Below are 25303 nucleotides of genomic sequence, written 5' to 3'. Positions count from 1 at the left end.
AAAATACAGTGAGCATTGAAACCATTTAAGCAATGAAATGGGGTGCCAAATCCGATTAGTAACAACACACAATAGCTACATGTGGACAAAATTGTTTTAACCCCGTCTGATAAGAAAAAAAACCCGACAATGATCTCTGAAATAATCTCAAACTATAACTTAAAAATAAAGACTGACTGAAAAATTTACAATGACAATCAGACATTACTTATCCTCACGAGGGTTACGGGTGTGTGTAACCTATCCCAGCCGACTCTGGGCGAGAGGCGATGTACACCCTGGTCGCCAGCCAATTGCAGGGCACATAGAAACAAACAACCATTCACACTCACATTCACACCTACGGGCAATTTAGAGTCTTCAAGCAACCTACCATACATGTCTTTGGGATGTGGGAGGAAACCGGACTACCTGGAGAAAACCCACCCATGCACGGAGAGAACATGCAAACTCCGCACAGGCGAGGCCAGGATTTGAACCCCGGTCCTCAGAACTGTGAAGCAGATTTGCAAACCAGTCGCTCACCGTTCCACCCTTTAACAATATAATTTAAAAAAAATAATAAGAAATAGGCCTGCACACCGTTTTGAGTCAATCACTGCAATCAAGAGACTTGCCACCGGGGGGAAGAAATAAATAAAAAAAAAAAAAAAAACACAACGCTGCCCTGAGCGGCTGCTCATATCAGAAACCGCCACTGCCTATAGCCTTTACCTTTGACATGCTTGTGTATAATTTCCTCTTTAATCTGAGACACCTTTGCTTTCTGTGGTTAATTTTAAGTTGTGCTGCACACCCTTTAAATAGGAAGACAGACTGATTACAATTTTGAAGACATCTGTGATGCTAATTAGAGGGACACACCTTAGTGTTACTTATTCCTATGAACTGAATATGTTTCCATCTTTTCTAGGAGTATCAACAATTTTGTTCATCTTTGCAGCTATAACACTGAATAAGAATAATTCTGGAATCAGAATTAGAGCATGTCTGTAATTATGCAACTAATAAAAACTTGCTTAAATAAAATCATCAAAATGGAGCCCAGAGAAGAGAGAGCTGACATAGAACATGTAACCTGACCTTTGACCTTAGATGACTTAGCCATATTGGGTCAGAAAGTCTCTTGGGCCTTGGGAAATGTTGATGTGAGAGGGAACAATCACTGTAAATTTAAGGAAACTCAGTCTATAATTTTATTTCCAGTATGTCAGGCAGTCAAAGCCCAGCTCAGCCTTCTTGTGTCTTTTATCATTCAAAACGAATGACCTACTGCTCTTACTTAGTAAACATGTATGGTTACGTAATTGTTGTTGCATCAGATTACACACTCAAACATGAATTCATGAAAAATATAGATTTATTTGACTTCTTCAATCAATTCATCAAGACAATTCTGGGCGATAACAAAATTGCACAACTTTACATGAATTGTTTTTTTCATAATCATTACAGATGACACACTGTTTCCACCTAGTCAATATGGTGCATTCAGGACAATGGGGACTGCAAAAAAAATAAAAAATAACCTGAAAATATTTGCTAAATATCAAAGAGTGGAAGGAATACAAAGCCAGCCATCTGTAGGACACATGTACACATGTTCTTCCACAAAACTCTTTCAAACAGTTTTATTTTTTCTCAACATAGTACAGGGAGTCAAACGTTGTGGCAGGAATTAGACTGTTTTCATATTTGTAAAAAAATGCACCTTTTATGCGGTGTGATGACAGTGTGTGTCAATCTGGATGAGATGTGCCGGGCTTATCAGTGAGTGCTGTATAGGTCTTCGTCCTCAGGATTGGACTGGCCATAGTCCAAGAGGGCAGGATCTGGGCTAAACTCAGAGCCCCCTGGTGGCCAGCAAGAGAAATGAAGAAAGCAAAAGAATACATTTTGGATTTAGAATATTTTGTTGTCCTTCTCTATACTCCTGCAATGGTGAATCTATTGTTGACAACTCCAATATTTAACTACCACTGGTGTGAGAATAAATATTAAATCTAAGAAAAGAAAAGAAAGAGAAAAAGAAAAAAAAAAAAAAAAGAAAAAAAAAAACGTCATTGCAATGCGAAGCTCAAAACAGACATTTTACTCAGAAATGTTTGGCTAGAAGGCTAAAGGTCTCAGTCACATAAGTTGCCTTATCAATGTAAAAATACATTGTTTGGCTCATTAAGACCAAGTCATCTCATTTGCTCAAGATGTAGAAAGGTAGGGATGGCTTGCAGCATCCCTACCTCTCGCTCAAGTCAGGTTCTACCACGTCTACCTAATGAAACAATACCTTTGCCGTTTGCAGCTGGCTGTTCAGCAAGCTTGTGTGCCTGCGATCCTTCTTCTCCCAATCCAGCGGCCACCGATTCTTTGGACTCCACAACCGGTACTGGTGGTGACAATACATAGAGGGTCAACACCATGTGGCAAGGATGATTGAACTACTACAAAAATTGTTCAATTTATCTAAATAATGCTTTCCAAAGTAAATCCAGATGATTCGCAAAAAATCAGAACTTGTCTACTTGCACATGTTTCTCTATAACAAACTATTCGCTGAAGAACGCATCTACTTGCACCTATCCCTGTATTTTTGTGCCCTTTCTTAGACACCTTAAGATTCCGCCCAAAATTCTCTGTTTCTTCTATGGTCCCATGTTAGCGGAGGAGTAGCTAGTGTTGGTCATCAGCTGATAGGTGGCCAGCTTGATGGTGACCAGCAGCGCGATGGAAGATTCTAGTAGAGGTCCAACAGGCGGACGCAGGTCCTTGTGGAGTTGACACCAGAGAAAGTAAGGTGGTAAACTTCTCATGATGATGCAGGGAAAGCTTTGGATCGCTTTTGGCAGTGGTGGAGGTTAACGGCTGATTAGATGGTAATGGCTATCTGCTCTCTCTCATTTACAGTAAATGCTGAACTTAAGATAGTAATTTGCAATATACTGTATGTATTTTAAAAATAAGAGTATCTACAGTATGTAACACTGATTTAAAAAAGCGGTATAGTGTATCACGAATAGTGAGGGTTCACTGTATTGCATGAAATGGGAAATAAGATGCATCAAAACAAATTTGAGTGAACTGCTATAAAAGACAAAGGATCAGTTTAAATGAAAGGCATTTTGCAATGAATGGGAAAAAGATTTGAAGACGGCATGATTGGTTAAAAGATACAAACAAAAGCCTGAGATGTCCCAAAGCGAGCAATCTCTTCCACAAAGTAAAGCATGAATGCTTCGCTTGCCAGACTTCACAAATGGCAGGCCACAGCTGTTCCTCTGAATCGAGTCAGTGGATGCAAGAATTAATGGTTTGATGGAAGAATAAATATTGTCAAAGACATTGACAGAGGACACATTTATGATTTTTGTCCTTCCAGATGTTTCTCATCTCTGAATGAATATGCATGTGAATATGATTAACAATGTAAATGTCATCCAAGTATATTTTTGTGATACATTCCACTTTGTAAGCCATGGGAATTATTTGTGACTCCTTCTTGTAGATATACCAACCGTTTGCAACTATGAAATAGCAGAACGCGACAAGGACTTGCCTTGCAGTACCCCTATTTGTACTCAATAGTATTTATAATAAATGTTGCAGGCAGCAAGCAGTAATTCGCCTGTTACTGGTTCTAATCATATTTTGTTACGGTCAAATGTGAAGGGTATCCAGTGAAGACGATTCATGCTGACATGATGATTATTAGTGCTACCTGCTGGTTCATTTGAGGTCTTTGGAGTAGGGGGCTCCTCTGTGGAAGCGGGAACCTCAGCTGGAGCCGATTCAACTTGAGCAGACTCTTCGGTATGTGGTTCTGAACTTAGTGTGGGCTTAGCAGGCAGGGTATCAGCGTGGGTGCCATCAGAAGACAGAGAGATGCCCACTGATGAAGTGACAGCATCGTCAGATACAGCAAGGGCGCCCTCTGGTGCTTCTTTGGAGGCTTGAGGCATCTCATGTTGAACAGAGTCCACTGATTCTTGAGCCAAAGTGGACAGATCGCCAAATTATAACAAGTGTAAATAAGAGTAGATGCCTCATGTGACTGATGTGACATTGAGAAACAGGAAGACGGAGATCAATATCTGCTGTACCTGAGTCTCTCTCTGCGGGGAACTGCTCGGCTGAGATTTCTGTGAGTGCGACTGACGGTTCTTGTGCTGTGATAGCAATGATGAGTTTATCAGCGGCTGGAACACACTCCACTGATTTTGCCTCAGTGTCTGAGATGGCAAGGCTCTGTGCTGAGCCTGGCTCTGAGGCGTGACGAGGCTCATCAACCACTGCAGTCTCTGGAGGCGGCACATGAGTTGCCTGTGAAGCCCACGTGAAAGGAATGCAATCAAAGTATGTACACAACCACTTTCCTAGATTCACAATCCCAGAAATAGCTTCACAAATCAAGGTTTTTGTTGTTGTTGTTTTTTACAACAGCAGCTATAATAATTTTAGATATATTACAGATGTATTCACACTAAGCTAATAACACTACTGGTGGCCCCGGCCAACCCATAGAGATTGGAAAAAATTGAGTCATTTAATTGTTCGTTAAAAATTCTGACCACTGTGTGGAATTCGACCGTCAAGCAAATGAAGAAAGGTGGAGTCTGCTACTTGGCTGCAATCAGCATTGGTGGTGTCGACAAACTAGTCTTAACTACAGACCCTTTCCAAAAAAATTTAATATCATGGAAAAGTTTATTTATTTCCATAATTCCATTCAAAAAGTTAAACTTTCATAGATTATAGATTCAGGGCCCACAATTTAAACAATTTCAAGTATTTGTTTATGTTTACATAATTTGGGCTTCCAGCTCATAAAACCCACAAAATCAGAAATTCAGAAAATTTGAATACTGTGAAGAAATCAGCCCACATTTTGCAGGCCATAAACATTTTAAACTGACTGTCACACACTAATTACCTCCTAAACTCAAAGCACCTGCACAGGTAACCTGAGGTCTCATTACATTGCTCCAGTTGGTTCAATTGTTTCAGTTGGGTTCAATATAGGGAAGACTGCAGACTTGACAAAAGGCCAGAAGACCATCATTGATACCTTCCATAGGATGGGTAAGCCACAAACGTTCATAGCTAAGGAGGCTGGCTGGCTGTTCACAGAGTGCTGTGTCCAAGCATATCAATGGAAGGACAAAATGTGGCAAGAGAAGATGCACCAGCGAAAGAGATGACCGTGGGCTTCAGCGGATTATCAAACAGAAGATTTGAGAATCTAGCAGAGACCCATAATGAGTGGAATGAGGCGGGAGTCACATCTTAAAAAAACACCACATTCAGACGCTTCCAGGAGATGGGCTACAACTGTCAGGTTCCCCGAGTTAAGCCACTTCTGAGCCAACGTAGGAAGTGTCTGAACTGTGCCAAGGAGAAGGAGGACTGGACTGTTGGCCAGTGGTCCAAGGTCCTCTTTTCAGATGAAAGTAAAGTCTGCCTTTCATTCGGGAATCAAGGTCCAAGGGTTCGGAGGAAGATGGGTGAAGAACAGAACCAAAGCTCCTTGAGGCCCAGTGTGAAATATGCACAGTCAGTCATGATTTTGGGTGCAATGTCCAGGTGTTGGTAAACTCTGCTTTCTTAAATCCAAGGTCACCGGAAGTCTACCAGAATGTTTTAGAGGACCTCATGATTCCTTCGGCTGGAGATCTGTATGGAGATGCAGATTTGATCTCCCAGCAGGACCCGGCCCCTGCCCCTACCGCCAGAAGCACCAAAACCTGGTTTGATGCCAATGCCATTACAGTGCTTGATTGGCCAGCCAACTCGCCGGCTCTAAACCCCATTGAGAATCTATGGGGTATTATCAAGAGGAAAATGAGGGGCACCAAACCCAAAGACAAAAAAGAACTGACAGCAAGCAGCAAAATCTGGGTTTCCATAACTCCCAGGCAATGCCACAGGCTGATTGCCTCAATGCCACGATTAAAGCAGTGATTAAAGCAAAGGGATTCCCAACCAAGTATTGAAGATTAACATATCATTTTGAAAGTACCATATTTTGATTGCCCTAAACTTTTTTTCTTCAAAAAAAAGTAAATGGTGATTTCTTCATAGTATTCAAATTTTTCAATTCCTAATTTTGTGGTTTTATAAGATGGAAACCCAAATTATGTAAAAATAAACAAATACATACTTGAAATTGTTTAAATTGTGGGCCCTGAAGCTATAATTTATGAAAGTTTAACTTTTTGAATGGAATTATGGAAATAAATAAACTTTTCCATGATATTCAAATTTCTTGGGAAACGGTCTGGAGTTGGCCTGAGAACAACAACACATCGTCAGTTTAGGCCTATAGCCACAAACGTCTGCTAAGATACAAATCCTCTGCCTCACAGTATGCTCACTTACAACACTGGCATGAAAACAAGAGTTCAGATTCTCCCATTCCTCAATTGCAACTATTGTAGAATAATTTATCCCATTTTAGTGAAGTTAGCATGTCAGTATCTCTGCATTAATTTAACTGTGTTTAAATATGTTCAACTGTCCCAAAACTATGTTGATGTTGTCGGGCTCATATTTTTCAACAAGACTCGGTAATAACCATGACCATAATGCATCTGTTTGAATGTTTAAAGGCATAAATAACCTGTGGCCGTGGAGCAGCATCAGGCTCTGGGGGCTTAGAGGTGAACAGTGAACCCATGGCAGCGCGGCTCCACTGGCCTGCAGCATACATCTTCTTGCTTGTCACCTTAATAACAAGAGAAAAATAAGTATTTTGCCTCATGAATACAATCGTATGAGTATGTTGTTGACGGTTGGTTACAAGGTTAGTCTGACAAAGTGCTCACCTTAAAGACAGCCACTGCCTGGGCTGGGTAGCACACTGATGCCCCAGCACTCATAAGACCCAATGGAACTGCAATCCTCTTTAAACGAGAGCCTAAAACACCATTTGACAATCAAGAGGAAAAGTAATGATTTAAACCTTCAATACTTTAAAGTAGAAGTTGCTGTTATGTTACGTCAGCCGTGTCAAGTAACGGCTGTGATCATTTTACCATATGGGAAATTTTATACACGCGTTATAACTTTGAATAGTGTCAACACTGAACAAGCACTGACTTTTTTTATTTTTATTTGAAGCTAGATGTTGTCAGATAATACCGCTACTCAGTGATCATGTGACTGAAATGGCTACGATCCAACAAACTCCTCAGATTGTCACTAAACTGACTTCCACGACAATTTAGAGTCTCCAAATTGTCAAACCAATTGTGTTTGAAAAGTGACAAAGTGATATAGTAGCAGCATTGGTTCCTTCCCATAAAGGTGACACAATGCTTAAAATGTCAGATCTGAAAGACCTATGTGCAGAATATATGCAGTCAAACATTCCACTTAAATAAAATTTGTTAGAAAACCTTGGGTTTCCTTCCATACGATGTTTTATGACATAAAATACTCCAACAATACACCAGCCATAAAGATTTTTTTTTTTTTTTCAATCATGTCATCAACCATAGTCATGATCGTTAGCGTAGCAAACACAGGAAGTCAGATATCTCGTTTTCCAGGTTTGGTCACATGACGTTCGGTATGTAGCGGATTGTACTGTTGTTTAAATGGCAAGAAAATAGTAGAAAAACAGTTGAACTGAATACGAAAAAAATAGACGAATACAAATGATTAGATTTGCCACTACAATGAAGAATTCTTGAAGATAGCTACTTGATCATAGAAAGGGCATATCAGCAGCTCTCAAAATAAATTCTCCCCAAACGCCGTGTGCGTGTGAGTGAGGATCATGTTACCTTTTTGTGCCAAGAACATGCCAAGTAGACCAGCCATGGTGATGGTGCCAAACCTAGGTAGGAAACCTGGAGGAGGATCTTTCAAGTAATAGTATACATCTAAGACATACAAGGATACAGTAAATGAGCATTAGGGACACATAATGCATATGTATTCTGGTACAGTCTTGCCTCTTAACATCATGTGTTTGACATTTGCAGTAGAATAAAATCACAATGGATCATGAGAGGTGCTTCTATTATTGTTGCCTTCTCATAGAACTATGTATATATTAGAAACATATTTCAGTAAGATGTAATAAAGACCTCATGTAATTTTTGTGTGTTTTGGAAAAATAAAAACTGTAAATCAATGTTAATTATGTCCTGTACATGGAAACACATTCATGGAACTACTTGTAGGTAGGTGTAGGTACCTACAGTGAACTCACCCTCTCCAGCGTGGTACAGATTTACACTTCCTCTTTTCACAGAGACGCAGGCTCCCTGTGGATAGAAAGGGACAGAACCATCAAGACAAGCAACTTCAAAGAGAAAAGTCACATGCACGCACATGTGTGTGGCTCTTGGTGGTTTTACGTTAAGTTAGCACCCATTATTTCTGTCATATTGTAATGTTGGTTTGAACTGACTGATTAGAATACCTGACCTGAATAGAGAATACTATTGCAGACACTCAGTATACAGTACACAAGTATGTAGAGTAAATGAACAAGTCATTTAAATAGAACCAATGCTCCATCTTGTGATAGGATCGGTGTTCGGGTAGCGTTTTTTTAATTTTTTTTTTATAAACTCGCTGATCGGTAATCGGCCCCAAAAAGCCTGATCGTGTAAAGCCTAGTTTACAGTATTTTCAGTAGAAAAGAAATTATGCAAAAAAGTAACTGAGCCATGTATGTATAATCTACCAGTATTTAAATGCACTGTCATATAGAGTAGGTAACAGTCCAGAGATGAAGTTGAAATTTATTTTCATGACCAGTTATACTGTACTGTCATTACAACATTCATTAACACTTATTTTTTTAATCATCCACCCATCCATTTTCCTTACCGCTCATCCTCACTAGGGTCGCGGGCATGCTGGAGCCTATCCCAGCTATCTTCGGGCGAGAGCCAGGGTAAACCCTTAATCAATGTTAATATAAACACACGTTTTAACATAATATGCATTCATATTTCTAGATTTGAGTGCATTAATTTAAATGACACACATTGTGTACACCTGAAGTTTGTCTCTTCAGAGTACCAATAGCTCTCCACCCCTCCATGTCCCCCCCAAATGTAATCTGTTGCAATGTGCATTAGTTTTATTCTGAAGCGCGATTCAGGAAAAGCAGCCGGTGTAAATTTTTTTTTCATGTCCTCATTCGTAGTTTTCATACAAGGAGATAAGTATTTAGTTTGTGCTGCTAGGCCTCGGTGCTAATCTTATTTGCATGTCCAAACAGGTCCTTCTGCGGGTCTTTTTTTAATATTTCAGTTGATTCACCGAACATTAGGTTCACCAACATCGTAGCAGACCCTGCGATGTGACTATTGCGTACATCGCAATTACAAAAAGGCTCAAACAATATATCGTGCAGCCCTACGCTGGACCACGAAAGAGTTGGTGCTATTATGACAGCAGTTTGGACAGCTCCAAGTGGGCGCTGTTGTGGTATAAAATCAAACCAGTGCTAACTTTGATCCTAGCTCCAAGGCTCAGTTTGAAAAATAGGTTTTGAGCACATGTGTGTGTGTGTTAATACATATATGTATTAATAATCTACTTAAATTGCAGAAGGCGCACAAAATCACTAAAGACAGTTCTCACCCCAACCAGTCTGTTTACCCTCCTTCATCTGGAAAACACTACATGACCCTCCATTCCCTGTCCAGCAGTTTCACGTAAAACTTCTTCCCTACAGATGTTACCCAGTTAAACTCTGCAACACAATGATAACCCCCCCTGGTGATCCCCCCCACACCTTCCTCCAATGTCTGTATTTCCCCTCTCAACCTGACAGGTGAAAGGAACTCTGAATGCTTCAGCATACCAAGAGATTTTGAACAGTCAAACAGTTAGGGGATTACTCCTTCTTGTTCCAACATGTCTGTGCACCAGTGCACAAAGCAAGGTCCATAAAGACAGGGATGAGAGAATTTGGTATGGATGAACTTGACTGGCCTCCACAAAGTCACGCCCTCAACCCAATAAAACACCTTTGGGTTGATTTTGAGTGGACAGTGAGCCAGGGCTTCTCGTCTAACATCAGTGTGTGACCACACAAATATGCTCCTGGAAGAATGAACAAAAACTACCATCGACTCACTCCTAAACCTTGTTGAAAGCCTTCCCACAAGAGTTAAAGCTGTTACAGCAACAAAGAGTTTATCAACATCATATTAAACCATATGGATTTAGAATGGGATAACACAAAATCTGAGTCAAGGCAGGTGAGCGAATAGTTTTGGCAATATAGTGTATGTGTGTGTGTGTGTGTGTATATTCTATTGCATTAAGCAAACAACACAAACAACAACCATGTTTGAGTACAAGAAGCACTAAACATATCAGATACAATATTATTATCATTATTATTATTATTATTATTGACAACTTTCAAATAATTCATAATTCAGCTAGTATCCTCTGCTTGGTAAAATTTGACCTGAGCATAATGGTTAACTTCACAAAGTCTAAAGACATCAGAGTACCTTCACCACATGGACAAAGGGTAGTAGACCTTCTCTTGCTGTAGTTAGGCCACTTTCGATTAGCCCTGGCTGATCAGCAACACGCTGGACCTGAGCAGACTTTGTCACTGGGGTGTAGATGTTCAGCTAGGGGCAAAAATATATCCTGTAATTTTATTATGGTCTAACTGTCACATACAGGACATGGTGTGGATTGGCCTACATCAATACAGATGGGGGTACCTTCTCTCGAGTAATAAGGCCTTCAGTGGGCACTTCACTGATGGTGTAGACTCTGATGGAGGCTATGCCAAGCACCGCCGGGACAGCCACCATAGCCACCTAGGAAAATAAACACTAAGTCTTACTTTCTATTGTAAAAAACTACAGATAAAAGTCTTCTCAAACAAATAGTTTATAATAGTGGTTAAAAACAAGTAAACATCATACACATAATATTTCAACACAGGCCAAAAACACTTTATCCAACATTAAAATGTTTCAGTTGTTTTTACATAAGATTTTTTCTTTCACATTGCACCATAAAGTAGCGGATTTTATAGGTGTCTTGTAACTTAACGCTAATCAATACATATGAAACGGACAAAATAGTAGGTATACCTTCACAATATATCCATCCATCCATTTTTTAAGCCGCTTCTCCTCACTAGGGTCGCGGGCGTGCTGGAGCCTATCCCAGCTGTCATCGGGCAGGAGGTGGGGTACACCCTGAACTGGTTGCCAGCCAATCGCAGGGCACATACAAACAAACAACCATTCGCACTCACATTCACACCTAAGGGCAATTTAGAGTCTCCAATTTATGTATGTTTTTGGGATGTGGGAGGAAACCGGAGTGCCTGGAGAAAACCCACGCAGGCACGGGGAGAACATGCAAACTCCACACAGGCGGGGCCGGGGATTGAACCCGGGTCCTCAGAACTGTGAGGCTGACGCTCTAACCAGTCGGCCACTGGCGTGCCGCCCTTCACAATATAATTGTATGAAATTTAAGAAGTATATATAAATATTTAAAGCTGCCTCTACAAAGATATTTTCAAGTAAGCTATGATTAAACCAGCCAAAGGGTTATTTATGTAACACAATGTCAATTGTGGTAGCGTAGCGGCTGTATACGCTGAAACTGCCCTGCATCACACATTGTTGCAAGAAAATGTACAGTATATGAACCTTTGGGAATTACCTGGATGGCTTCATATATTGGTCACAAAATGTTATCTGATCATATACGTCAGAACAACTGACACACAATTTTCTTAAACTAATACCACACAGACTATGTGTTGATGTTTTGGCTAACTGAAACATGTAAATATCATAGGGGAGGGTGGAAAAACGATTTGAATTTTGAATCTTTGAATTTAATAACTGGTTGGTCTTCTTTTGGCAACAATGACCTCAACCAAATGTTTAATTCTTTAAGTTGCAGGTCAGACATGGACAGCAGTCAAGAGGAATTTTGGACTATTGGTCCTTCACATATTTTTTTCACCCTCTACCCATAATGTTAACATCGTGCATCCAAAAAAACAAACATTAAGATATATCATTGTTTGTGTGGTATTACTTTCAACAGATGATCAGATCGCCATTTATTCCCAATTTATGCAAAAATCCTGGTACAATTCCAAAGGGTTCATGTACATTTTCTTCCAGCTTTCTGTTTGAAAGTAAACTCGAGGTACTTGATACTAAATGCAATTGTTACGGTACGTTCTACTTTCGTAAGAAACTGACAGCAAGATGTTAGTACTGTTGGTAGACTTTTACTCAAATTAAAACAACCTGCAAATATAAATTAGCGAGTGTATAGTTGGCTCTAATCTGTCTGAAATAGTTCACGTGTATTCAAAATCTTTTTTTAATTTTAACTTTAACTAGTACGCCTAGTAGTTCCCCTACTTTGCACAGGCGATAGTGACAGGACCTTTACTGACTTGATTCTACTTTTCGCCATATTATACTAAAGCTAATTCTACTAGCTGCAGTTGAATGGCAGCAAAAAAAAATGTGTCCTTTTTTAAATAGCGTAGACAGTGCAGTTGAACTTGAAGATTAAACCACTCGACAGGTAGACGTGAGCTAATTGCTGTCGACTCCATGTAATACTAAACATACAACGCTGGATATCATATTGTTAGCATTGGATTGATTCTGCCAGGCATGGCCAAATGTTTAGTCATACGTGATGAATGCCTGCCCAGAGTATGAGTTATATCTGACAACCAACAACAACGGATTGTCAGAAATTACCACACAGTGTACATATTGAGTGGAAATAATCATTCTCGACATCGAAAGTTCGCTGAAGAGAATATGACAACTATTCACCTTGGCCGCCATGACAGACGTCCTCCACTTTCTTCTTCTGCTGTGTCTCCCCGTCTATTCTTCAGCTTCGAGTTAACCGAAACACGATCAGCTACTGCCATCTACCAGTAAATAATAGTACTGCAGTTTACTGTCAGGACGAGTAAACTGTATATGTACGGTATATAGTCGATTTACTTTCAAAGTGTGATTCGTGTAAAATGAATGAATGAATGGAGTCACATACATACATATATACACAGACGGACAGACAAGACAGACAGACACCATTACTAACCTTTTATACGTGTATATTCACCCCCCCCCCCCCCCCCTCCCTCCATGCAGTCACATTCTTTGTGTTTCTGTAACGAAACAGTATTTTGGTCACGTTTATAAAGTAAAGTCATGGGCAATGATGTTGCTGGATAATGTTTGAATAGTGAGGGGTGAATCAAAGTGAATTTACAATAAGCATGCATTTGGAAAATAGAATGGGTAATCTAGAAAATTGGGTACAGTTAAAAAAAAGAAGAAGAAAGGTTGTGGTTTCTCAAATCAAATGCAATAATACTGAATGACTGAATGTGTAACGTTTTTCAGTGAGTCCTAGGAGAGGCACATATTGACCAAACAGAGATCAGTGCAGATGATTCAGTTTATTGGAGTCAAAGTTTAACAACTTACAATCTGTATTTTTGTAATATATATTCATATATATGAAACCAAAAAAAGGCTACTTTAGGAAGAATAAATGTACTTGTCTTTCTTTTTTTTTTTAAATATCATCTCGAGTCAGTTTATTGTACAGAATTACAGTAAGCTAATATCATCCTTGAAAAAGAGCAATATGTTCCTTTTTTATGTCGCAGTGCAACTTACATCTTACACACCTGTGCAATGTACCATGAGGCGTAAACCCCTGAAAGGACACACCGTGGAATCTCCCTTTTCAGCCTGGTTCTGCAGGTCTACACACACAAAGATGATGGGGATGATAACACAGTCTGGGGCCACAAATCAGAACTTGTCCTCTGTATGTCTACAGACAAGTTGCTGTTTTGCTGAGCAGCAGGTGGTGAAGGACAACCAACCAAATGATGACTAGACGAACATATAGACCTCTGCAGACCAAGACTCCATTCTCAGTCTTCTACAGCTCTGTGTATCTCGGAAGTCCAATATAGTCAGTCTATCGTTGCCAAAGAGGGGGTTGGGAGGCACAGGAAAAGTGCTTGCATCATTTAGTTTCTTTGTGGTACTTTCAAATAAACCATTCGAAAACAGAACTGTATGTCTGGGTTGTGTTTGATATTTTGCAAGCATGTAACATGATGATACAAACTAAAACTAGACTAAAATAATTTCATTAACAGTAAAAGGTGAAGAATACGCAAAAATAGTGCTTGATGCAGAAGATACTACAAGTCTGAGTCATTCACTCCAGGGGACGCTATAGAGTTCTTAGCTCGATCTTGGTCAGACATGACTAATACCATTATCGCATGATATTATATTCAAGAACAGATTATCAAACGGCCCTTTCTTTTCAAAGTGACTGCATTTTTGTAACTTGGGCTCACTCTGTGGTGCATAAACTAAATTATTGTCACATCCTTCTCGGATGCTGAAGCAATGCATCATATTCTGATTAATAGACTGTCCAACGCCATTTTCCAGTTCTTGTTCAGTGCATGTCTTAACACAGATAGAAAAGTTCCTCAAATCTCAAAACAAAAAAGTCAAAAATCATTCTTCAATGGTGCTTTTGTGTATCATGCGCTACAAGTCGATCAATACTGCAACCAACCGGAGTATAACAAAATTTAAATGATTCACAATATTTTACCCTCTCCAATCAAATCAGTCCCAGGCCTTTTCTCATGCAATGCATCACCAGGAGAAAGTCTATGGGTTGGCCTTATTGTATACCAATAAAAAAAAACGTCACTCAGGTTAATGATGGGCTTGCTCTGAGTTCAACTGTTTCGACAGAAACAGAGTGAAGAGGGGTACAATGCAAAACCTTGGCATAGAATACGTCATACTTTACATTATATTTATGACACAAAACATAAATAGTTATATATTTTTCTATGTTTAAATATATTAGTTGACTGTACATAAATCTTCAGAAACGAGATGTGTTTACCTGATATTTTGAACAGCAATGGTAAAGAGACCAATGAGACAGACCCTGTGATGTTGCCAATGAGATGGAAATATATAGAAAGTGCATTCTTTGCAGTGACAGACTCCCTTGAAAATGATTCTTGCTCTAACAGTTTAACGGAAAAAAAATGCACAAATTTAAGTACATACGCTCAGTGTTCGTCTCTAAAAGCCAATCACAGTGGTAGTGGAACGCAAACATTTACATCAGTATACACAGTAGTATACACATATACACAACAATTGAAAGAGAAAAAAAAATGACAACCAAAAGTTAGATGAAGAAGAAGAGAGATGAGTGGTGGTGAGAAAATAAAAATTACAGATTTGCACACAATCAGAGGAACCTCCCCTCCTTGTGCAGATAAACATTTTCACAGTTTGAAATTGTGTGTATAGAAAAATGGTTCTTGTTGACTAGTGTTTATTTTCATTGGTAAAGAGAGATTAACCAGCCTTTCACAGTCTTCAAATACAGTAAAGTCACTGATCATCCTATCCCCACACTGCCCTGTCAGATCCATGTGAAACAGGGCTATCAGCATGATATGCAGTGAGGAAATAAAGAGAAGAGTGAAGGGGGAGGATTGGTGGCTCTGGGTGCAAGTTCATTAGTACAAAAGTACAGTGCTGTGGTGAAAAGAATTCTTCTGTATTGCTGCTACATACAGTAGTAGTAACACCCGCCCCCCCCCCCCCCCCCCACACACACACACACACTAAATCAATCAGAACTATCGCAAAAACAAGAGTAGACAAAGGACATGTAACATGTACAAACATTTTCATTATCCTCCATTTCCTTCTTGACAGGCATGTGGACTTTATGCTGAGTTCCACAGACAAAAGAAGATTCATGGTTTCTGTTCAGGCATGCAACAGGCACCCTGTGGGGTCCACAGAATTATCAAAAGTTCATACACTCATATCTCAGACTGTTGCCTCTATATTTACACGTTACAAGGTGACAGACCCCAGGATTAGCTTTTGTATTTTCCAAAAGCTAATGGGGATCCAGTAAAGAATAAACAAAGTGTGTTACTGTGTGTGTGTGCGTGTGTGTGTGTGTATACATGTGTCTGGATGTGAGAAAGAGAGAGAGAGAGTGTGAGAGAGCGATCGGGAGTCCAATCCTGTCCTGTATCTCACACATGGGTCTCAATAAAGGAGTGTGTGTGGGTCATGATGGGAGCGCTCAGCGGGGAAAGATCGTCCTGGCCATTGGTGCCGGGGCTGAGCTGACAGATGTCGGAATAGAGCTCACTGTGCCACTGTTTCCATTCTCTGAAGGTCTGGGAGCACAGGCCTGGGTCCTCCAGGAGGGCGCAGATTACAGCGAGCTCAGACTCTTTGGCCTGGAGAAGACATTATATTGTTACCACAGTTAGGAGGGAAAGGAGTTCATGTTTCCATTGCAATGGGTTTGCTATTTTAGGTAATGCCAAAATGACTTTCAATACATTAACTACAATGTCACTCAGTAGCACATGCATTCACCAAGTTAAAACTGTTAATAATAAGGGAAAAAAATATAGCGCAACATCTTTGTGTTTGTTTGTCTCAGTATTAGGTAATGCATAAGTGAGAATACTTCCAGGATTATGGAGTACAATATAGCTAAAGCAAGAATAAGTCAACATCAATTATAAAAGAGGAAGAATGCATGAGCAACAATGCCAACAATCCTCCCACAAAATGCATTGCAACTTTAAATATAGCGTGGTTAACTTGCTTTTGCCCTGAATGCATGTAAATGATGTTAATAAAGTTCATACAAGCTTTAATAAAGATTTACTGAAAAAGATTAATTCCTTTATATCTCACAGGGAAGAAAATATTCTGATTCCAAACAAAGAATAGACATCCTGGGAGGTTCCATTGTACTCTATGAAAGTTTATTCAGTAATTTGGGGGCACAAACCTAAATGAGGATCGTTTGGCACTGGCTGAAGTCTGCACTCTAAAGACAGCCATTGTAGCTTGTTAGTTTACAGGATAAGGCAAAAAAACAACTTGATTGTTTTCCATGAAACGCAGTGGAGGGGGCGAAACATCAGCCAAGAAAGAAGCCATTTAAATTTGGTGCATATCCAGATAAATGTCAAGCTGCATTTTTTCCCCACATTTGTTTAACATTATAAGATGATTACATTGTTGTTGCTGATCCAAATTAGGTTTCCTCTGCCTTGGTGAGGATCTATACTCCACTGAGTGTCAATCTAATATGTCTGGACATAAATTTCTCTTTCTTAGCTACCTTCAAGGTGCTGCGTAGAGCTCTGACGCGGTGCAGTCTGTCGTTCAGAAGGGGGTCCCTGACTCTCTGAGAGAAACCTCGTCGAAGTTCTTGCCTGCTACAGGGTCTTGGGTCACCTAGCGCTGTAACGTTGGCTTGTTCGAGGGCCCGGTACAGCTGCTCTAGTCCATCCAATGGCTCAGGTTCACGGCCGTCTGACACCCGCCTCTCCCTTACCTCTGAGACCCTCCTCTCTCTGCTTTCGACTCTCAACTCCCGCAGGTCTGAGGTAGCCAGGGGAGAAGCAGAGAAAAAATATTCAGTTATTATTTGATTTCTACTTTTGGCATTTTCAAATGTATTTTTAAAGCAGCAACAGCATGTCAGGTCACAGTTGTCGATGTCACTTTGTAAAGAAACACAATCCTGCACAGCTGCTTGTCGTTCCAGTTAAAACAGTCTTTAAAAATCCCCCTTTTGATATGTACTGTATATATGTAAATTAATGCTTACATAGCGATGCAGTAAATGTACATCTTTATAGCACAATCAGGACTGTGTTTAAACAGAAACAAAAACACAATTGTTTGGGGGGAAAAATATAATATATAAAAATATTTTTTTTTATGTTCACAATGAATTTCAAATTAATCAATCCCTAACCCTATTTTATGTATACTTGAAATGTTATACCAACCTGCCAAGGGACTACTGATTGAAACTAGCCTATGGCTGTAATATGGCATATTCACATTCAAATGTTCGTCAAGATGCACTGCTCCTTTTAAAATGACTAAATGAATAAGGTTCAAATCTAAGGCGGACGACTGGTTAGCACATCTGCCTCACAGTTCTGAGGACAGGGGTTCAAATCCCGACCCCGCCTGCGTGGAGTTTGCATGTTCTCCCCGTGCCTGAGTGGGTTTTCTCCGGCACTCCAGTTTCCTCCCACATCCCAAAAACATGCATGGTAGGTTGATTGAAGACTCTAAATTTCCCGTAGGTGTGAATGTTAGCGCAAATGGTTGTTTGTCTAAATGTGCCCTGCAATTGGCTGGCAACCAGTTCAGGGTGTACCCTGCCTCTCGCCCAGAGTTGGCTGAGATAGGCGCCAGCCTGCCCGTGACCCTAGTGAGGAGAATCAGAACAGAAAATTGATTGATTGATTGATTGATTGATTGATTGATTGATTGATAGATAGATAGATAGATAGATAGATAGATAGATAGATAGATAGATAGATAGATAGATAGATAGATAGAACATTCACAAAGAACAAAAATTATTTTTTATTTATGATCAAAAACACTTTCAAATTAATCAGTCCCTAACCCTATTTTTTTTAGTCTTGAAATGTTACATTTAACTAGCCTATGACTATAATATGGAATATTTACATGTGCACTGTTCTATTTTAAATAAATAGGAACAAGAATGCAATTGTTAAAAAAAAAGAAATTGTTTTTCATTATCACAAATAATTTTAAATTAATCAGTCAAAGTAATGTATGCCTATTCTTGTGGACATACTGTACTCTTTCCTGATCTTAGCAAGTACTATTCTTTATCCTTTTTTTATAATACAGACAAAGTGTACCTTTCTTACCCTCCTCACCCTCAAGCATATCTGCAGCCCGCCTCTCTGCCTCTTCATCTTCACTTCTCTCTTCCATATGAGGTGATGAGTGTATCAGCTTTCCTCCAAATGGGTCCCTATTCCTGGGAAGACTCTGACTACGCTGCTTATGGGAGCGTCGGTGTGTGTAGCTGTGTGTGTGTGGACCACGCTCCAGGGGGAAAGGCCCATCCCGATCCCTGTCTCTCTCTGCGGCGTGATGTCTCCGTACTGGCAGCGTAGCCTGCCTGCGTCTCTCCGGGGACATGCCCTGTCTGCCCAGTCCTCCATAGAGCCCCATCTCACCGGCCATGCTTCCCATTAGGCCACCATAATCGCTTTCCCCCGGTGCCGTCTGGAGGAAATGCAGCCCTGCGCTGGTTAGAGGGGTCTCAATGAGGTCCTGCCAGGAGCGACGCTCACGATGTGAAGACCGGCAACCTGAGGAGTGGGTACTGGTGCTGCCTGTTCCTGTGCCCATGCCCAGTCCCTCTCCACGCTGGTCTTCTGCAGATGAGTGGGAGTGGGTGGACTCGCTGGAAAAATGCCGCCCATGCTTTGGCTCTGGGAAGGGGCTAGAAGAATTTACCTGCAGAGGAAGAGGGGAGGTGGAAGAGACCATCTGTGGAGGGATGGGGGAGGTGGAGGCACTCATTGGTAGAGGAAGGGGAGAAGGAGTGGAGCGCATGAGGCTCATGGAGCTCATAGAACGGGGCAATTGGTCATAAGTGTGGAGGAGGTTAGACTTTGTGGGGATGGGTAATTAGGGTGTGTGGGACAGGTTGGTCACAATGTGAGGAAAAGTGTGTGTATAACCAATTAGGATATAAAGATGGGGTGTGAAAGGAGGGAACAGAAAAAAGCGGAGTGTGAAGAGACCAAAAGATGAGAGCAAAAAAGCAATGAGATGTCAGATGAGCAACTCCAAAAATGGTGGACATGGCTGTTATGTTGCTAAAATGAGAATGGCAACAATTCAACTCAATGAGCTGTAAAATGTCCAAACATCTTTTACAGACACTTCTACCAAGTGGTATAGTTCAGGCCAGCTCACTACGCTGCAGTTTAAAATGGTAAACCTTGACCTGGTTTGTTTTCCTCAGGGAGTGTTAGACCAGATGACAATGGCCAAATCACACAAATGTATAGTGACGTCATACCAGCAATGAAGAAGAACATAACATAGCATACAGTAGGTCAGCACTGGACAACATTTAGCATTTTTTGTTCTTTCTTCCTGGCACGTGGATACTTATTATAAGAAGACCTTATTTAAGTAGAAGCATGTTTTGTGTTCTTCCCATTCTATTCTTGTTGTCATACACATAAGCAATGATTAGCTGATGACCAAACAACGGACTAAATATTGACACATTCCTCCAAGGCACCATACCACCACTGTTAGTACTACAGTAATAGGGTGCCCAAAAGTGCTGTATGGTTTGTATCAGTATCCATTATCACCTTTTGACAATACAAACACCACACTTTACTGACTGGTCGAAATGTGGTCTAAGTAAGTACAGTCACATACTAGCAGAGTTGAATGTGGGTAGCTGCTGCCATCTGTTGGTCAGATTGTAACCTGGCAGCATAACACAGATAACGGTTGGGCTTGGCTGCTTCCGAACCAGATAATCTCGTGTTTTATTGATGTTGAGAGCACTTAAAACTGTGGGTCCTTTAAATAAATTATTCCATCAGAATGGGACACGGCAAAGAAGTTGGTTAAGTTTGTACTCACTGATGATGTACGGTGGTAAGTATCGCAGAGAGCGGATGGTCCCTCTTGTTTGAGTGTCATGGAGCCATCGACCTCATCTTGATCACTCTCACTCCAATAGTCTAAAGTCAAGAAAAATAGACGTTTGAAGTTTTGGTGAGAAAATCGAACGTTAAGTTTGAGCCAGTTTTTATCACCTTCATCAGGACGTGGCACTTTGTCATCCGGTGTGTAACCAATAGCAGCCAACCCAAGCCGGTTCATCCACCTTTAAAATGATAGAAACAAGAGACAGGTTAAAAAAAAGAAAGGCAACTGTGGATAAGAAAAAGAGGAAAGGGAGCATGTGGGGGGCGAATGTAGGGTTATACTCGGTAAGTGGAAGCCAGTGATGAATAAAAACAAGATTCACTTTAAATAATTAAAGTCATGTCTGTTCGCAGTTGAGATCTTTCTGACTTCATCCACTTGATGAGGAGACAAAAGAAGAGAGTAAATTAGAACAATGGATGCAGAAAGAGAGAGCTGACTGTCTCCTTTCCAGTCTCTGAACTATGATTCTCAGATGGCTTTTTTTTTTTTTTTTAATCTACAGCCACACATCCAGATCCCCTCTCTGTCTCTCTGTTCTGCCTGTATGTCTTTCTCCACGCCAGATTCAAGCTTGTCCTATGTCCCTGCAGACTCAGAAATAATCAGGCTGCAACTAAGAATAGAAACCTCATCTGAATATCAGGACCAGGAAACTCAAAAACTATTCTAGTATTGATGTCAACAAATCCTGTGAAAAACAAAACAAAACAAAACTGACAAATGTACATATAGTTATTTTCATTGGATATGCAGTACACCTTTATCTTGGTTTTGTATGTTTGTCTAGCAAATACAAATACATTGTCTTGGTGTCACAAATATTTATTAGATTACCAAATAATACAGCCTATTACCGCAGACAAGAAAATAATTTGTAATTTTAAGAACTCCTCCATGGGGAGTATCGTTTCAGAAAGTGATAAGGTAGCTGTTTCCCAATACAGAGGCTACAACCTTTGGAGGAACGCGGCCAACGTGCTCTATAGGGGGGGGGGGAGACCTTTGGAGGCAGCTTCTGCATCAACCTTGTTAATGACAGTCTAACTTTCGTGAGATAGTATACTTGGACGCATCATATCTTTTCATAGTTACCTTTACCTTGCAATGCTACATCACTACATGGTAGCATTACTAACGGATATTTTCACAGATTATTCACTTTTAAGGTTCCACAATGTTGAAAAGAGCTGGCGTTAGATGCTCAAATTAGTTTTTAAAAAAATTAATTAATATTTACCATTTCAAGTGAAATCATCTTTTTCTCCTGACTTTGTGTCACCATAGTGAAATATTTTTCGGAATGCAAAGAATCACAAAGAATGTTGGTATCATCCAAAAAAGGGGGAAAAGAATGCTACATTGGAAGAAGCCTTCAAGTTGGCACTGAACTGACATTATAAGCCTTCAGATGTACAGTCGTCACGTAAAAATGTACCCCTTGAATTGCACCACTGTTAAAGAGATTGGCAAATATTGTGTGTCCAATCATAGAAATTACCAATAAAATCAATGCACGTGGTTGTGCATTTAACATAAGTGATACGCTGTCTCAAAATCCCCAAATCCTGTTTGATTGATAGAATAATGACACAAAAAGCAAACAATGTCACCCCCCACCGCCCCAAAAAAAAGATTTAAGATGTCATTTTTGTATTAGGGGATGGGACTTTAATGACTTAATTACAATTAATTAATTACAAACAAATTAATTAGTTAGAAAATTAACTCATTTTAATCATATTTTGTGTTCTGAACAACGTAGAACCTTTGTTAGTGCACGATTTCCTGGTGCACCGTATGTACATGTCAGAGCTTTGCTACCAAAATGGAGGAATTGGATGAAAAAGCGTTGCTAGGACTGACCCGCAAAATGTGTGTGCGTGTGTAAAAATATACACACTGTATTTATATATTCCGTGACCATGCTCTTATCACAAATCACTCATATCGCAAAACATATTTCCCCATTAAATTAAATGGAAATGCAATTCATCAGTTCCAGTCCCCCCAAAAATAACACTTTCGTAAAAAGAAAAATAGCAGTATATGGTCAAATATAGTCATAAAACACACTACCACAGATTTTAATAGGTAAATATGACAGTCCCTGTGAGCTGTGTGCCTAAGGCTAAGCTAGGAGGGTCGAAGTCGCCAGCGAATCCAACTGAAATGCTTTGGCATATCCTTAAAAAGGCCACTAATGCTAGGAAACCCTTCACTGTTGCTGAATCATAACAATTCTGCAAGGAATAGTGGGGCAAAATATCTCCATGGAGATGTGAAAGACTCATTGCCAGTTATGGAAAACACTTGATTTCCGTTGTTGCTGTTGAAGGTGGCCCAATCAGTCATTAGGTTTAGGAGGCAATTATTTTTTTCACACAGGGCTAGGTAGCGTAGAATATATATTTTTTTCCTTTAATGAATAAAATCACCATTTAAAAACTGCATTCTATGTTTACTTGGGTTATCTTTTTTTTCTGATATTTACAGTTGTTTGATAATATTAAAGATTAAAGTTTGGAAACAACAACAAAAAAAAAGAAAAAAAATGATTTTCAGTCAGGGTGAAATACCTTTTCACAGTAGCACACATTATTCACCCAGTGGCTCACAATACATGAAAGACGTTTGAGCACATAATTCTTGCTAATTTTATACCCCCACAATGCTTCGCATTTCAACATATTACAGTAACCTGAAAACCACAAAATACATAACACTTAAGAGTTTAAATAACAACACAAAGCTGCTCTAGTGTACAGTAGATGCATTTTCCAGATGTTAGCATAGGTAATGCCGTAGCAGTGGAAATGGGCGAAGTAATTATAACTAGCCTATGTTACTCCTAATTGTGCTGGATAACTACTGATGCGAATGAAAGCGCTGATGTTCTTATACAGTGGGGGACCAGGGACTCATGCTGAAGCTGAAGGGCGTAGGTACCGTACTAGCCAGGGCATAGGTACCAGCCATGGCCGATTTAGCCACGGCCCCCCCAAAAAATCATGAAAACTGAAATGCTTAACATTGTTGTTTAACACCATATCTTAACAAGTGAGTACTACATAATTGTCAGACTTTGCACGTTTTCAGCAATTATCTTACATAACTTTGGCTCTACATATTTTTAATTTGATTTTTTTTTCCTAGTGTTGGATTTGTTTAGGCGGCACGGTGGACGACTGGTTAAGAGCGTCTGCCTCACAGTTCTGAGGACCGGGGTTCAATCCCCGGCCCCGCCTGTGTGGAATTTGCATGTTCTCCCCGTGCCTGCGTGGGATTTCTTCGAGCACTCCGGTTTCCTCCCGCATCCTAAAAACATGCATGGTAGGTTCATTGAAGACACTAAATTGCCCGTAGGTGTGAATGTGAGTGTGAAGGGTTGTTTGTTTATATGTGCCCTGCGATTGGCTGGCAACCAGTTCAGGGTCTACCGCGCCTCCTGCCCGAAGATAGCTGGGATAGGCTCCAGCACTCCCGCGACCCTTGTGAGGATAAGCGGCTCAGAAAATGGATGGATTTGTTTATTACTACGCCTGCAATTTTAACACTGAGTTGCATCCTTGTCAGGTATGTGTGACTTGCTTTATTCTTATTAATCAATTAAATGTCTGGTGAGGTCATACGGGTTTAGACACAGTATGTGCATACAGTATGTCTAATATAGCTTGTTAATGACTCTTTCCCAATTATCCTCCAATGTCATCGCAGGGAGATCTGCATAATTAAATGAGAAAGCACTTGTGCAAATATTACTCATTGCACATGTGATGTCACCAACATGCTCATTTAAGTCTACATTTAAGAACACGGTGGGAGTTCATGCTTTATTAACGTTGTTTCCTGTAGTAGTGGACACTCTTTTGGTACTTCTGCCATTTCTTTTTGGTCTCTTCTTAAAGTTGGTTTCGTCAGTTAAAACATTAGTGAAACACACACACACACGCATGCACGCACGCACACAAACACACACACACACACACACACACGCACACCCACTCACCTATTCATTTCCTCGAGACAGTCAGTGGCGAAGAAGAAACTCTTGATTTTCGGATGGCAGGCTTTGAAGGCACTGCAGTTAGCCAGAGAGAAGAAGGCTGATTAGTGCTTCTGTGTGCGCACAGTAGGTTTGTGTGAACTCATGTTGTTCAGGCAAGAGCAAATGTGCTTGATTAATAATTTCAGCACTCACAATTTCCGTCTACACTCAATGGCTCGGTCTATTCTGAACTCAGGGAGGCTGATGAAGCCCTCAGCTTTCTCATCCTGCAGGCAGAGACAGATGGAAAGTGGTGGTACATTATTATCATCACCATCAGGGAACAAACTGTCACACAAACTGGTAGACCAGTTTTATTCCAGAACTGTTCCTCAAGCTAAATATCGCTGGTATCAGGCTGAAACCTCTCCAAATATGGTCAATTTTAGTTTTGTTTTTTGATACCATTGGTCAGTCCCCACATGAGTTGATAATTTTTTAAATTATCATATACCATACCATATAAAGTGTTCAAAATGGCTTCCTCTCTATAACGATCCAATGTTAATGGCTCAACAAACACGCTGTTTCTTTTTGGTGTCCTGAAAAGTGATGGTTTTGGAGATACGGGGATTACGCCCGATGCCAGCGATATGTTGTTTACAGTGGCTGGGTCAAGCCTTTC

At 40.2% G+C, this 25303-nt stretch overlaps 2 protein-coding genes across 9 annotated transcripts in view; both read right to left on the bottom strand.

Annotated features, from left to right (window-relative positions):
• Positions 1–1342: 1342 nt before the first annotated feature.
• apool (apolipoprotein O-like) lies at positions 1343–12854 on the bottom strand. Of its 3 annotated transcripts, none has more exons than XM_061686453.1 (11): positions 12816–12854; positions 10707–10805; positions 10485–10610; positions 8213–8267; positions 7782–7880; positions 6819–6910; positions 6614–6718; positions 4098–4317; positions 3716–3982; positions 2288–2386; positions 1343–1853 (listed from the first exon to the last, which is right to left on the bottom strand). In XM_061686453.1, exons 1-11 carry the CDS (start codon positions 12825–12827, stop codon positions 1768–1770), a joined length of 1260 nt encoding a protein of 419 aa, XP_061542437.1. In that variant the 5' UTR covers positions 12828–12854; the 3' UTR covers positions 1343–1767. The 3 variants fall into 3 exon arrangements, with proteins under 3 accessions (XP_061542437.1, XP_061542434.1, XP_061542436.1); XM_061686450.1 differs by lacking the exon at positions 12816–12854 and adding an exon at positions 11085–12809; XM_061686452.1 differs by lacking the exon at positions 12816–12854 and adding an exon at positions 11085–12809 and having other exon boundaries at positions 7782–7847.
• A 599-nt stretch (positions 12855–13453) lies between these two features.
• The window catches only part of si:ch211-26b3.4 (connector enhancer of kinase suppressor of ras 2), a 72523-nt gene continuing 60673 nt past the window's right edge, over positions 13454–25303 (bottom strand). For 4 of the 6 annotated variants that reach the window (XM_061685868.1, XM_061685870.1, XM_061685871.1 and 1 more), the window contains 7 exons: positions 24832–24905; positions 24640–24711; positions 20738–20808; positions 20562–20662; positions 18809–19562; positions 17224–17486; positions 13454–16321 (listed from right to left, as the gene is read on the bottom strand). In XM_061685868.1, coding sequence (XP_061541852.1) covers positions 16112–16321; positions 17224–17486; positions 18809–19562; positions 20562–20662; positions 20738–20808; positions 24640–24711; positions 24832–24905 — 1545 coding nt within the window. In that variant the 3' untranslated portion in view covers positions 13454–16111. The remainder of the gene's footprint in view (positions 16322–17223; positions 17487–18808; positions 19563–20561; positions 20663–20737; positions 20809–24639; positions 24712–24831; positions 24906–25303) is intronic. The other 2 variants (XM_061685869.1, XM_061685872.1) reach the window with 2 other exon arrangements.

This window comes from Phycodurus eques, chromosome 9 (assembly GCF_024500275.1).
Source record: "Phycodurus eques isolate BA_2022a chromosome 9, UOR_Pequ_1.1, whole genome shotgun sequence".
Classification (NCBI taxonomy): domain Eukaryota; kingdom Metazoa; phylum Chordata; class Actinopteri; order Syngnathiformes; family Syngnathidae; genus Phycodurus; species Phycodurus eques.
Note: the sequence above shows the minus strand (reverse complement) of the source record. Positions and strands in the feature narration are given on the sequence as shown.

Bases quoted from the DNA above. Each gene is read 5' to 3' on its own strand.
- apool (XM_061686450.1), bottom strand. From the start codon at position 11,225: ATGTGCCCTGCGATTGGCTGGCAACCAGTTCAGGGTGTACCCCACCTC. The intron at 10,611-10,706 runs GTACCCCCATCT...TTTTGCCCCTAG, and splicing joins GCCTTATTACTCGAGAGAAG to CTGAACATCTACACCCCAGT. The intron at 3,983-4,097 runs GTACAGCAGATA...CTTTGGCTCAAG, and splicing joins CCCCGCAGAGAGAGACTCAG to AATCAGTGGACTCTGTTCAA.